This window comes from Manis pentadactyla, chromosome 5 (assembly GCF_030020395.1).
Source record: "Manis pentadactyla isolate mManPen7 chromosome 5, mManPen7.hap1, whole genome shotgun sequence".
In the NCBI taxonomy this organism is placed as follows: Eukaryota; Metazoa; Chordata; class Mammalia; order Pholidota; family Manidae; genus Manis; species Manis pentadactyla.
Window position 1 is genome coordinate 136,072,762 of NC_080023.1, and position 15,091 is coordinate 136,087,852.

Consider the following 15,091-nt stretch of genomic DNA (forward strand, 5'->3'; position numbering starts at 1 on the left):
AACAGAAAGAGAAATCAGGAAAACAACTCCATTCACAATTGCATCAAAAAAAATAAAATACCTAGGAATAAACCTAACCAAAGAAGTGAAAGACTTATACTCTGAAAACTACAAGTCACTCTTAAGAGAAATTAAAGGGGACACTAACAGATGGAAACTCATCCCATGCTCGTGGCTAGGAAGAATTAATATCGTCAAAATGGCCATCCTGCCCAAAGCAATATACAGATTTGATGCAATCCCTATGAAACTACCAGCAACATTCTTCAATGAACTGGAACAAATAATTCAAAAATTCATATGGAAACACAAAAGACCCCGAATAGCCAAAGCAATCCTGAGAAAGAAGAATAAAGTAGGGGGGATCTCACTCCCCAACTTCAAGCTCTACTATAAAGCCATAGTAATCAAGACAATTTGGTACTGGCACAAGAGCAGAGCCACAGACCAATGGAACAGACTAGAGAATCCAGACATTAACCCAGACATATATGGTCAATTAATATTTGATAAAGGAGCCATGGACATACAATGGCGAAATGACAGTCTCTTCAACAGGTGGTGCTGGCAAAACTGGACAGCTACATGTAGGAGAATGAAACTGGACCATTGTCTAACCCCATATACAAAAGTAAACTCAAAATGGATCAAAGACCTGAATGTAAGCCATGAAACCATTAAACTCTTGGAAGAAAACATAGGCGAAAACCTCTTAGACATAAACATGAGTGACCTCTTCTTGAACATATCTCCCCGGGCAAGGAAAACAACAGCAAAAATGAGTAAGTGGGACTATATTAAGCTGAAAAGCTTCTGTACAGCAAAAGACACCATCAATAGAACAAGAAGGATCCCTACAGTATGGGATAATATATTTGAAAATGACACATCCGATAAAGGCTTGACGTCCAGAATATATAAGGAGCTCACACGCCTCAACAAACAAAAAACAAATAACCCAATTAAAAAATGGGCAGAGGAACTGAACAGACAGTTCTCCAAAAAAGAAATACAGATGGCCAACAGACACATGAAAAGATGCTCCACATCGCTAATTATCAGAGAAATGCAAATTAAAACTACAATGAGGTATCACCTCACACCAGTAAGGATGGCTGCCATTCAAAAGACAAACAACAACAAATGTTGGCGAGGCTGTGGAGAAAGGGGAACCCTCCTACACTGCTGGTGGGAATGTAAGTTAGTTCAACCATTGTGGAAAGCAGTATGGAGGTACATCAAAATGCTCAAAACAGACTTACCATTTGACCCAGGAATTGCACTCCTAGGAATTTACCCTAAGAACGCAGCAATCAAGTTTGAGAAAGACAGATGCACCCCTATGTTTATTGCAGCACTATTTACAATAGCCAAGAATTGGAAGCAACCTAAATGTCCATCAATAGATGAATGGATTAAGAAGAGGTGGTACATATACACAATGGAATACTACTCAGCCATAAGAAAAGGGCAAATCCAATCATTTGCAGCAACATGGATGGAGCTGGAGTTTATTATGCTCAGTGAAACAAGCCAAGCGGAGAAAGAGAAATACCAAATGATTTCACTTATCTGTGGAATATAAGAACAAAGGAAAAACTGAAGGAACAAAACAGCAGCAGAATCACAGAACTCAAGAATGGACTAACAGGTACCAAAGGGAAAGGGACTGGGGAGGATGGGTGGGTAGGGAGGGATAAGGGGGGGAGAATTAGGGGGGTATTAAGATTAACATGCAAGGGGGGGTAGGAGAAAAGGGAGGGCTGTACAACACAGAGAAGGCAAGTAGTGATTCTACAACATTTTGCTATGCTGATGGACAATGACTGTAAAGGGGTTTATAGGGGAGACCTGGTATAGGGGAGAGCCTAGTAAGCATAATATTCGTCATGTAAGTGTAGATTAGTGTTACCAAAAACAAAGAAAAAAAAAAAAAGGGCAGTTCCTGTGTGGTAACCTCCAACGAGTTCTACACAAGGGTATAAAGGGCATATAAAAGTGTAGGCAAAGGGTCTGTTTGTGTTTATACAGAGGATCAAAGCCTAATTGGGCTACCCCAAAAATAAACTAAGATACGATATGAAAAAGAACTTTCAACATCAGCACTCTCTGGAAGACTCATGCCAGAAGATGATCATCAAAAAACCCCAACAAAGATCCACGCACTGCTACAGCTGTAGATGCACTCATCCCACCCGTTCCTGGACTTGCCATGGGAATGAGGAAGGAGATATCTAAACTGGCCTGTGCATACAGTAAAACAACAAATTTGACTGGATCTATAGTGTTGGAACTCAACCAAGAATTTGGAGAAGTGCAAATTGTAGCGCTCCAAAGTCTTACAACTACAGACTATTTACTGTTAAAAGAACATATGGCATGTGAACAGTCCCCAGGAATGGGTTGTTTTAATTTGTCTGATTTCTCTCAGACTGTTCAAGTTCAGTTGGACAATATCCACCATGTCATAGATAAGTTTTCACAAATGCCTAAGGTGCCTAACTGGTTTTCTTGGTTTCACTGGAGATGGCTGGTAATTACAGATATGCTTTGGTTATGTAACTATACTCCTATTATGTTAATGTGTGTGCGCAATTTAAGTAGTAGCTTAAAACCTATTCATGCTGAAGTTACTCTACAAGAAGATATGCCAAAGAAATAATCAATCTTCCCATGTTTTCTTCCGCCTGCTACTTCTACAGCTTTTCTTCTTCCTTCCTAATTACAACCCTTAAATAGAATTCGTGCCTCGTATCAAATTTATCGAGTATCATAATTCTTCCAAGTGGTAAAGATACCTCAAGACAAATGCTGGGCATAGAAGCCACAGGGCATAAATATGCAAAGATGTAAAAAGCTAACCTTTTCAAACAATAAGGCTTCTCTCTCACTTACCAACTTCACATTTCCCTGTATGGCCCCGGAAGATGACTGGTTAGCCAGAGACGGGTAAGATTCCTCAAGGGAGGAACAACCTAAGACAGGCACAGTCGCAGGGGGGCCATCAGGTGAAAAATTGGGGATCAACAGAGGTGAGGCTTAGAACCTCACCCCCCCTGTTTTGAGAGAAATCTTCTGCATACGTGGATGTTTTATTGCCCTTGTCTAGCTTGGATTAACACATAGTCTACAGGCACACACCTGATCATCTACATTTGCTCTCTTACAACACTAAACTATGTTTTCTACCTTTATCTTGTATCTACCTACCACTTCAGCATTTTATTAAAAATAATAATAATAAAGAGAGAAATGTAGTATCCACACATAAATCAAGTATAAAAACCAAATGAGTATTCATATTTGAACTGTTTATAGTTCATAATGCATGAGCAAAACTGAAAGTTTCTGTGATGACTGCCCTTGTACTGTTCACTATGTAACTTATTCATTATGTAAGAATTTGTTCTCCATGTAAGAACTTGTTTGTTATGCCTCAGAAGATTGGAGACTGACGAAAATTAGGCTTGGGGTGGATTAATGATTGTGCATTGAGCATTGACTCCCCTATACAGAATTTTATTGTCGTTAACAATCATTTGATCAATAAATATGAGAGATGCCCTCACAAAAAAAAAAAAAAAAAAAAAAAAAGGACAGACTTCCAATGGTAAAATAAATAAGTAACCGGGATGTAATGTATAGCATAAGGAATATAGTCAAGATAATGTAACAGCTTGGTAGGGTGATAGCTGGAACCTCGAATTATGTATATAAATGTTCTACCACTGTGTTGTACACTTGAAACTAATGTAATGTAATACTGTGCGTCAACTACCCTTCAATAAAAAAATAATTATTAAAAAAAAAAAAAAAAAAAGATGAAACAGTGGTTGGAATTGCTGCAAGAACATATTTTTCCCCTGTGGACCAAGGAAGATGGCGATGGAAGTCCAGTCTTGTTCAGAGCAGACTTTCTGTGCAAACCTAATCTGAGCTAAAAGGCATTTTTCCCCACTTGAAATATCTTCGGGGAATAACTAGCTGTCCAATTATTGGTTAGGTTCTGAAATAGCATATGGCTAATTTGGTTGATCTTTTTGTCTATCTAGGGCACCTCTGCATTTTTATCAATAATATAATCAATACAGTTGAGTAAAACCTGTGACTTCAGCTTTCTCAGTGTATTGATGACCATGGGATCCCATGTCATCACCTCTTGTTTCATCAAGAATGTAATTCTTCAGAGTTGGCCTCCTGAGCAAATTTATAAAACTGGAGAAACTCATAACTTCATGATTGAGTTCATGCCCTTCATTTTACTACCCCAGAAACTGGGATTCATAGGAGTTAAATAACTACTTGGAACCATACCACCCCAGCTAGAAGCCATGGACCCCTGTACATTTTCTTATATGGTTATGCTAGTCAGAGGCCAAAACAGGAACCTAAGAACTTGATAATTTATACTTGTTGCTGGCTTATATTTCACTTTCCAGTTGCATGCCTGTTTGTATCCATCCTTTTCCAAGAAGATGTTAGCTGTAAAACACCTTAAGACTCCATCAACATTTTGTCCACCTTAGGTAAATAGATCATGGATTGCTATTTCATTTTATACTTATTAATTGATAACAAGAAAAATAATTGGGATCTATGCATTTCTTATAACACTTGAAGAAAAAGTCCAGTATATTTATAATGAAACACAAATGAAAATTGTGTAATTTAATCATGATACCATATTGACATAGTTAAATTTTATGTCAAATATTTCTAAAGTCAACTAAAAATTAAAATCTTGAGAAATATGTTTTTGTGCTGGCTTTATATCCCATGCCAAAATATGAGATTCTGTTTAGAGGAGATCTCCTATAATATTACTTTCCTATTTAGTTATTAACCTTAATGATGCTATTTTACTGGATTTCATATGTGCTGCAGATCCTGCTGGGAAAGCATAAGACTGAACTCATTTAGGAAGAGGCAATGAAGCTATATGAAAAAAGCTGACATATGTGAAATCTCACTTTATGCCTGTTGAAATTTTTGTATTTCAGGACTCCCAGGGACATGTCCATTGTGCTATTGTGTAATTTTATCAGCATGAACTTCTGCTGACTATTTTCTCTTCTTTTCAAAACCTATATTTTGGCAGAGCTAACTTCAAAACTTAATGTTGCAACATCTGTGCCCATACATCTGGGAGCCATAGAAGATGTATCTTGAAGATTATCTACATTTTCTAATCTTATAGAATGCTACAAAATGAGAGAAAAGAATTATACATTTTTCCTGGTCTTTCCTGGAATTTTTTAAACAGAACCACTTTTATTTTCTTAAAAAGATTCTCAAAAGAGAATTAATATTTCTAAAAAATATCCCTATAAATGTAATAGAATACTCATTTGTTTTTGTTTACAGGTAAGAGTAATTCTTAATACATATGTGCAACTTGCTACTAAGAGACATTGAATATATACACAAAACCTGGAGCTATATTCTTAAAATGTTTTCAAATAGGACTCTTAATAACTATATGAATCAGAAGAAAGCAAAAAAAATCTATCAATTTGAACTTGTTTACAATTTCTATTCTGTAGATACACTGATAGATCAATGGCATCTTTTAAAAATAGAAATTATGGTTGAAGCAACATTTCTGAAACAGAAGACTGAGTTTTTGACAAAGAAAAAGGGCTATCTAAATAGAGAGAAATATCTCCCACCTCACCACCATTCACTAATTGTTCTATCTTTGTAGAATAAAATATGCATATCTAAATTGCCTGCAGGAGACAGTGCTGAAAATGAAATGTGCAGAACAATTTGTTCTTGAAAGATGATGTAGAATATGTGAAATTTTATGGTTTCAAAATAGAAAGGACAATGAAAGGACTTGAGAAACCATATGTGGATTCTCTTGGCTTTGTCGTGAGTTTATCAAATTGTGATAAGTTTTAAACACTATGAAGTACTTTCTATGTGGCAGGTATTGTAATGGCTTTACAGGTATTAACTCATTTAGTTTCATAACAGCCATATGTGGCATGTGCTTCTGTCATTGCCATCTTACAGGGAAGGAAACTGAGGTCTTGAAAGATTAAATCACTTGCCCAAGGTCACCCAGCTGGTCAATGGGGGGCAGGGCTGCAGCCATGCACCCTGAATCTACATCGCCTCATTCACCTTTGGTTACTTTTCTTCTATGTAATACAAGAGCTTTTAACTCTTACTTGAGGCAAAGAATGAGATGATATGGTAATGTATTTTAAATTATTTCAAATTTAAACAGAAGTATGGGGCAGAGCCTAGTTAAGTGTCCATGGTAAAGAAGGGAAGGGGAAACTTGGTTAATGCAAGCCCACGGGCATTATTACTCTCCTACAGTGAAAAGTAAAATCTAAACAAATTCAACTTCACAGTTGTTCCCAAAAAGCAGGGAATTTGACTTCACTTGTTTCTCACCTGCCATTCCACATTTTTGGAAGAGCATGGGCATCCTTACAGTAGGGAGAGGGGAGAAGTAGTTAACTCTTAGTAACTAGAGGAGAGCTAATGTTGGAGAAGCCACTGGGAGAAGGGTAACTTGTCAATATGGGCTGAATACAGCGTTTCCTTAGTAGGTCAAGTTTAACAGATGAAAATATACCACTTGTTTGATGTTTCTCATTTGCATGTCTTGAGGCACAATATACGAAGTAAATGATTTCTGCTATTGAGAAATTAAGCAGACTGCATTGTGTATTTTATATTTTAGAAGTACCATTGAAGGAAACAATGCCATTTATTATCTGTATCTGAAGTAAGGTTTGTATCAATTCTATGTTATCATCATCAGACAGAAAATAGTCTGAATATACCATTTACTTGACTTGCCTGGAACATGATCTCATGAGCATGGACAAGGATTTGCAATAGAGAAAAGGTTTTAGAGGCAGACATGGAAGAATATTGTGCTTCTAAATGCAATTTAGTGGAAATGAAAAAAAAAAGTCAAAATCACTAACATGCCTTAGTAATTAAACTGTGTCAATGCCCCTGCCAAGAAGAGCTCATAATTTGGAAGCTGTAGTTACTATTGACCTGATTTTACAATTGAGATCATGTCTGCATTTTAATTTGGAAACAAAATTGATCACTGTGTTCTATAAACAAGGCCTGTCAAGTTACTACTTTGAAACTGCTTTGCAAACACATATTTATTTAAAAGGAGCATGATTTATGATATAGTATACCGAACATTTTTTATTTCATAATTGAGCTTCTTTTAAGAGATTGCTTTATATTTTAAAATCGAATTCTTCAATAAACACTAAATTTATTTGATAGTAGTTTTTAAAAATAGATTTTTAAAACAGATGTCTATCTTTACTTCAATAAATTGGCTTCTTCCCCAAATATTGTTAAAGTTTATTGTGTTCATCTTCCAGTGTCTTCAGAAATCATTATAATGTTCACTTATTTTTTAACAGTATTCAGTACTATTATATTCTAATATTAGCAGACAAAGCTTGCAATTTAGAAGGTTCGTATATGTGCATATTCTACATAAGTTGTTTCTTTAATTGCTACCATATGAAGGATGAGAGAATTAAATTAATAAAAAAAGAGGTTAATTAATCTATTTGTTTTAAAACCATCTCAGATTTTCTGAGAACCAAATATATCCAGTGCCTAATTTCAATTTCCTGTAGGCTTTCTCAGTGCTATAATTTTAAAATTAAATTGTATCTAAGTGAATAATAAAAACCTCTTCATACTATTTGGAAGAACAAAACACTGTTACAAGTATCCTCTTTTGCTACTTCTAGATTTTATTCTACTTTAAAAAGTAGGTTTAGAATTAAAGAAATGTTCATTTTTTCCCCTTTCATAGACTGCAATTGCATGAGGATAACTGATGGTTTAGTTCTAGGCAGGAATCCAAAGAAACTCTGTCAATTCTTGAGGGGTTAATTTAAGAGCAGACCTACCCTTTCCGCCGTCTTTTTCTTCTTGGTCATTTGTTAGTGGAATCACTTCTGGTTTTTCCACAGTGGTGGCATCTTGGTTTGATGAAAGCTCTAAATAGAAAGAGACAGAAGGATACTCAGAGATGTCTTAGTTGGAATCACTGAGAGAAAACACAGTGGCTAAAGCAGAGAAAGTTAAAGTTCTTTATTTTCCCCTCCATGTTTGAACAGGCACTCAAAGCAAAATATGATTGCCATTCTCTAGTAATCATTGCCTAAAAGACACATGCATACCACTCACACACACAAGTATATATAGAAGTCATGGTTCACAGTTTCATCTCCTTCTCTGATAACAATATATTCTGGTTTCAATACCTTCTGTTTCCATATATGAGATCTGGGGCTCAGCCTCAATTTTTATTTCATTCTTCATTGAGTCATTCTCTTGTCCTGTTAAGAACAATGATTGAAAAATAAAAGAAATGTGATATGCATGACCATAGGTTTATCCCTGGTTTGAAAAAGCAAAAATCTCACAAACCATGAATGGAGAGGGAGAGAATAGTTTTGAACCAAAGCAGAGGGTGATGATGTCATTTTGCAAATCATCAAATTTAGGGCAATTATTCTATGAGAAATATACAGATAAATTAGGAAAAATCCTATTATTTGAACTGATTGGTGTAATTAGTATTTCGCTGATCAGTTCACTCAATGTTGATGGACACAGCTTGGAAGTTGTGCAATTTGAAATAATTTCTGCACTGTATGGGTTATCTACATTTAATTTCCCTTCAAGGAATAGATATTTTCCCTACTGAGGATTCCTAGAAAATTAAAACATTACTTGTATTTTCATTCCTCTAGCAAAGGAGCATGGAAAACTTGAGAAATGTGAGCACAGAGAAACTGGGTCACCAAACAGCTCAACCATTCTCTTAAGACATCTACTAAACAAGGCAAAGTTCAGGAGAGAATTCAGCCAGCTCTTGATTACTCCGAGGTTGATTATGTCGTAATGGTTTTTCTTTCACAACCCCGGCTTCCCCCTCTCTCCTCCCCTGTAGAGTTGAGAATATTTAAGTGCTCATTAAGTGAGAAAAATTGAAATCTGTCCATTTTGCTTCATTTTAGTAAAAGGTTTTATGCTGAGGATATTTAACTGTTGAATTAAAGATTTCAGATCTAGGGTTGGTTTTGGTTATAGGCACAAACCTCTTTGTCCCTATATACAGAGAAGCATGGGCTCTTTGCCTGGGTACACACCTCTAGTAGTTTGTATTATTGTTCCCACTTGTCCTTACCTCTTCTTATAAGAGGATCTACTTCCTTGTCAATGACCATGTGACCTGTGGTGACCACTGTGGAACAAGTTTATGTTCCCACCTCATAGACACCAGGCCTTCTGATGTGACTTGGTTTAGAAAATGGCACAGTGACAGATGTGATAACTACTACATTTGAGCAGAAGCTTCCTGATCCACTACATGTTCCCTCCAACTCTGTTGTTCCTAATAGAGTGTGTTCCTTCAGCATAGATTCTAGAAGGAAACATGTGGAGCAGAACCAAGCAGAAATACAACAAAGCTTTGGCATTGTAAGTCATTAGGACTTTTAGTGTTTGTTACTTCAGTGGAGCTGACTTACACAACTCCTTATCTGTATAGCTTCCTGTGCTATAATCATTTTTCTTGGCTCATATGACCCAGACTGGGAAAAAAGTGTTTTTTATATCCATTCCTCTTGAGTTCAATTTTAATTAAAAGGATCTGATTAAAATAATTACGACTAAGGTATATTTATCTGTCTGATCACTGAATATCCCAAGCTGTCTTCGATGAATTTCTGTCATCACTCCTAAAATTCAGTGAAATACCACATCCTGATAATTCTGCAAAACGTTTCTCTTTTTCTGCTTCCCATTTTCCCTTCTCCTTTCTTAATTCAGGGACACATTGTCCCTTGGATCTGTCATTTCCCTTCTATAATCTATCTTGTGAACTGTCAGCAGAAATAGCTTTTAAAACATTGATTTAATCAAAATGTTCCCTCTGCTGATAAAACCCATTCATCCCCATTCCCTCCCATTGCTACTCTAAGTATGGTCCATGGACAAGCAACATGGGAATTATCTGGGAGCTTTTTAAAAATGCAGGATTTCAGGCCTCACTTCAGACCTATAGATTCAGAGTCTGCATTTTAACAGTATCCCCAGGTGATCTGCATGTTTATTAAAGCTTGGGAAGCACTGGCCTAGATAAGTGTATCTGCAAATTATTTATACTATAAAAAGTGCCAGACTTTGCCCAGATGCTTCACATGCCTTATCTCTAATTACCACATTAGTCCTGTAAAGTAATTGTAATGATCACCACTCTGTTTTCCACATTTGCAACTAGGTTTATCTGACTACAAATCCAATTTTCTTCTCTATTTGCCTGGAAATGTCTTTATTTCACCTATTAATTTTTAACTTGAAGTATACTTAGCATATAATAAAAAATAGAAGTTATAAGTATATCACCTGATGACTCTTTACATATAGATACATGTATCTTCTTGTGTGATCACCACCCAGATAGAGAACATTTCCAGGACCAGTGTCTCCCTCTGATGGTATCTGGGGATAACCCCCAGTAGGTAGAAGTTAACAGTTTGTCTATTTTTGAAATTCATATAAATAGAATATACAGAATATGCTATGCTCTCTTGGATTTCATATTTTTTACACATTTCCTTAATCCTAATTGTTGCATATGTCAATTATTAATTCTTTTTTCATTGGCATATACTACTCCACTATCTGAATATATTATGTCAGGAATACAAGAATGCCCACCCTCACCACTTTTAACATAATATTAGGAAATCCTTGCATTAGCAATTAGGCAAGAAAAAGAAATAAAAGGCATCTAAATTGGAAAGGAAGAAGTAAAACTGTCAATATTTGTTGATGACATGATACTAAGTAGACCACATCAAAAAACTGTTAGATGTAATAAAAAAATTCAGTACATTTGCAGGATCCAAAATTAACATACAAAAATCTGTTGTGCTTCTGTATATTAATAACAAACTATCAGAAAGAGAAATCAAGAAAAAATATCCCATGACAGTTGCCTCAAAAAGAATAAAATACCTAGGAGTAAATTTAACCAAGTGGGAATGAAAGACCTGCATGCTGAAAATTGTAGCATATTGATGAAAAAATTGAAGACAACACAATGAAGTGGAAACATATACCCCCTCATGTATTAGAATTATTAATATTGTTAAAATGTCCATACTACACAAAGAAATCTATAGACTCAGTACAATATTTATTAAATATGAATATTTTTCACAGAACTAGAATAAGGAATTCTAAAATTAGCATGGAAACACAAAAGACCCTGAATAGTCAAAGCAATCTTGAGAAAGAAGAAAAAGCTGAAAGTATCATATTCCCTGATTTCAAACTATCCTATAAAGCTATTGTAATCAGAACAGTAGTGTACTAGCACAAAAAAAGACACATATATACATGGAACAGAATAAAGAGCCCAGAAATAACCCCACACATTCATGGAAAATCTGTGATACAGAGGCAAGGATATATATACAATGTTGAAAAGAGGGTCTCTTCAATAAATGGTGTTGGAAAAACTGGACAGCTTTGTGGAAGAGAATTGAACTGAACCAATATCTTATACCAATATCTTACATCATATAGAAAAGTAAATTCAAAATGGATTTAAAGACTTGCATGTAAGACCTGAAATCATAAAACTCATAGAAGAAAACAGGCTGTAAGTTCTTTGACTCAGCAGCATTTTGGGTGCCAGAGAGTCTCCTCAGACAAGGACAACAAAACCTAAAATTTTAAGAATGGGATTACATCAATTAAAAAGTTTTTGTATAACAAAGGAAACCATCAACAAATTGAAAAGGCAAACTACTGAATGGGAGATATTTGTAAATCATATATCTGATAAGGAGTTAACATTAAAAATACATAAAGAACTTATACAACTTAATAGGGAAAACAAACAACATGATTAAAAAATGAGCAGAACACTTGAATAAACATTTTTCCAAAGAAGACATACAGATTGCCAACAGGCACATGAAAAGATGTTCTACATCACAAATCATCAGAGAATATAAATTAAACCACGGTCAGATCATCTCTCACCTATCAGATTGACTATTACAAAATAGACAAAAAATAGCAAGTGTTGGCGAAAAGGTGAGAAAAAGGAATCCTCTCATTGTGTTAGTGGGACTATAACTTTGTGCATCCACTATGGAAAGCAGTATACAGGTCCCTCAAGAAATTAAAAAACTGTAAGATCCAGCAATCCCACTTCTGGGTGTTAATCCAAAGAAAGTGAAAAAATGAATTTGAAGAGAAATATGCACCTCTATGTTCATTGCAGCATTATTTACAATAGCCAAGATATGGAAGAAACTGAAATGTCCATCAATAGATGAACAGTATGGGATATATATATACAATAGGATATAACTCAACCATAAAAAAGAAGGAAATCTTGTTGTTTGCAACAAAATGGATGAACCTAGAGGGTATTATGCTAAGTGAAATATGTTAAACAAATAAATACAAATACTGTATGATTTCACTTATATGTGAACTCTAACAAACAAAACAAATGAAAAATAAAAAAAAATAGAAACAGGAAACAACCATTTCGTTACCAGAGTGGGAAGGGTTTGGGGGATGTGTAAAATAGGTGAAGGTGATTAAGAGGAACAAACTTCCAGCTATAAAATAAATAAGTCATTAGGATGTGATGTACAACACAGGAAATATAGTCAATATATTGTAATAAAATTGTATGATAATATTTTGCTAACTAGACTTATTGTGGGGATCACTTTGTAATGTATGAAAATATTGAATCACTATGATGTACATCTGGAATTAATAGGATATTGTAAGTCAAATATACTTCAATAAAAATAGATGAAACAGAGTTCCAAATTATTGAAAAATTCACTTTTGCAGTTTTTTAAAAATCACAGAAAACTGAGAGGGATAACTAATATATAGGACAACAAAATCAAGACTGAAATACTCTTAAACAGACTAAATGAACAGGATAAAATTTGAAAAGGATAAAAGTTCAATTCTACAATCAAGTTTATGAATTCGACCTCAAGGAATGAGATGGGAAGAAATCAATCCTACTTTTGATAAAACTAGAGCCACAGGTTTTCATTCCAGGTCTACCCTAGATAAATACTGGAAGGATACCAAAATGCCTGGATGGAGGGAAAGACTATGCCACATGCAAAGTGAAGGGAATATTCTCAATTTATCTCCTGGAAAACATCTTGCTTGGATAGCTATTTTTAGCTATCCAAACAAACAGGGGACTTCAAAATTGAAACATGATATAAGAGGAGAATTAAAATATTTTTGTAGAAGATAAAGCCAGAAAAAACAAAACATAGAGATTCTATTTGTGCTCACAATGAAATATGAGAACTGATGAATAAAAAAATGAAAAGATTGACTGAAGAGAAAATTGACTGAGACAATAAAAAAAAAATCTACAAGCCTAAAAAGCACACTGATAGTATTAACATGGATACCATAAAAAAGAATAAATGCTATAAATAAATTGTTTTGGAGGTCAAACTATTGAATTAAATTCATTACAAAAGCAAACATATTGAGCAAAAAAAATGAAATATGAAAGATGATATATATGGAGGACAGAAAATTGTAATAGAATTTCTAACCTGAGCATTATAGGAAGTCTAAGCAGCAGCATTTTATCTATGTGATGGCAAACATTAAATAACATTATGAAGTTTTAAAAGATTGTAGAAGGTAGGATATGATTTCAGTGTTTGAAACTATACTCTCATCAACGTGTGATCTTATACATACTTGTATTAGTGGGGACAAAATCTGAAAGGACTTATCTCAAATGTTAACACTTAATACTTTCATTGGTAGGTGAGATTTTAATTTATAGGTCATTTATTTTACTAACCTGCATTCTATATTTTATAACAATTGCATATTATATAATTTAATAATTATAATGAAACAATTTATATGCTTTCAATGATATGGAAGAAAAATTTCTGCCTATAAGGGGTATGTGTGTCTAACCAAATCCAATTAATTTTTCTCAATGCCTACTTAACTTGAACTCTAGAAAACACTTGAGAAATGTAACTTATTTAGTAACCTTTCCTTCTTGAACATTTGCTTTTTTTTGGTCTTTTGGCCATATCACCTACCATTCCCAGTTGTCTCTATATCCCAACCTACTCACCATTTTCTAAGCACATTACTTTATTTCTTACCTTTGTATTCACCTAATATGTGTTACCAATGGCTGAAATACCCTTTCTTCCCCTTTCTATATTGTAAAATTCTTATCTTTCAAAGCTAAGCCATCAGTTTACTTTTTTCTTGTGTAGCATTCTCTGAATCACTAGGCAGAATTAATCATTATTACATCTTTGCTTATTGAGTTCCTTTGCTCATTCATCTATTTATTATTCTTGTTATCACATTGTTGCTTAGTTGTATCTATGTGTGTCTGTCTTACCAGGTTATAAGCACTGTGAACAGAGAAATTGTGTTTCATTCATATTTCCCTTCCCTTTACATACTAATAAGGAGTAATCAATAAATGTTTATTCAATTGGCTCTCTACTATACTATTCATCAATGTCTGCAAATAATAATTAGGGACTGTAATTTACTTTCTGTAGCACCTTTTAACAACAAGGTAAGCATCTTAGGCTACTAAGCCCTCCATATACTACATTTATTGCAAAGAATCCTGAGAAAGGAGAACTGGATGTTTTAGGCAAATTACAACTGCTTTGGGCTTCAATTTCATTATTTTTTAAAAAGACTTCAAAACTACATATCTTAGATTCCCTCTATCTTAGCCTTATATGAGAATATGTTTCCTTGTAAAGGTTCTAGTCACCATTAACATTTGTTTATTGGGTAGATAATATTGAGTGAACCTTCACTGTTTATCAAGTGAACATTATTCTGTGTCACTGTTGGTACGGGGAATTGACCACTGCACCTACTGCCAGTTCATTGCTGGGACCTTCAACTCATTATCTGTGATGTTGCTGTGCCTGTACAATGAAGGGAGAGTTGAACATCTGGAGAATAGAAGCAGCTGCTCTGTATTGCTATGTGTGCCCAG

At 34.7% G+C, this 15,091-nt stretch overlaps 1 protein-coding gene across 4 annotated transcripts in view; it reads right to left on the minus strand.

The window, feature by feature from the left end:
- MACROD2 (mono-ADP ribosylhydrolase 2) overlaps nt 1–15,091 on the minus strand; it is a 2,035,411-nt gene that overhangs the window by 88,606 nt on the left and 1,931,714 nt on the right. For all 4 annotated transcript variants that reach the window (XM_036892150.2, XM_036892149.2, XM_036892151.2 and 1 more), the window contains 2 exons: nt 8,274–8,348; nt 7,917–8,006 (listed from right to left, as the gene is read on the minus strand). In XM_036892150.2, the coding sequence (XP_036748045.2) occupies nt 7,917–8,006; nt 8,274–8,348 (165 nt within the window). The remainder of the gene's footprint in view (nt 1–7,916; nt 8,007–8,273; nt 8,349–15,091) is intronic.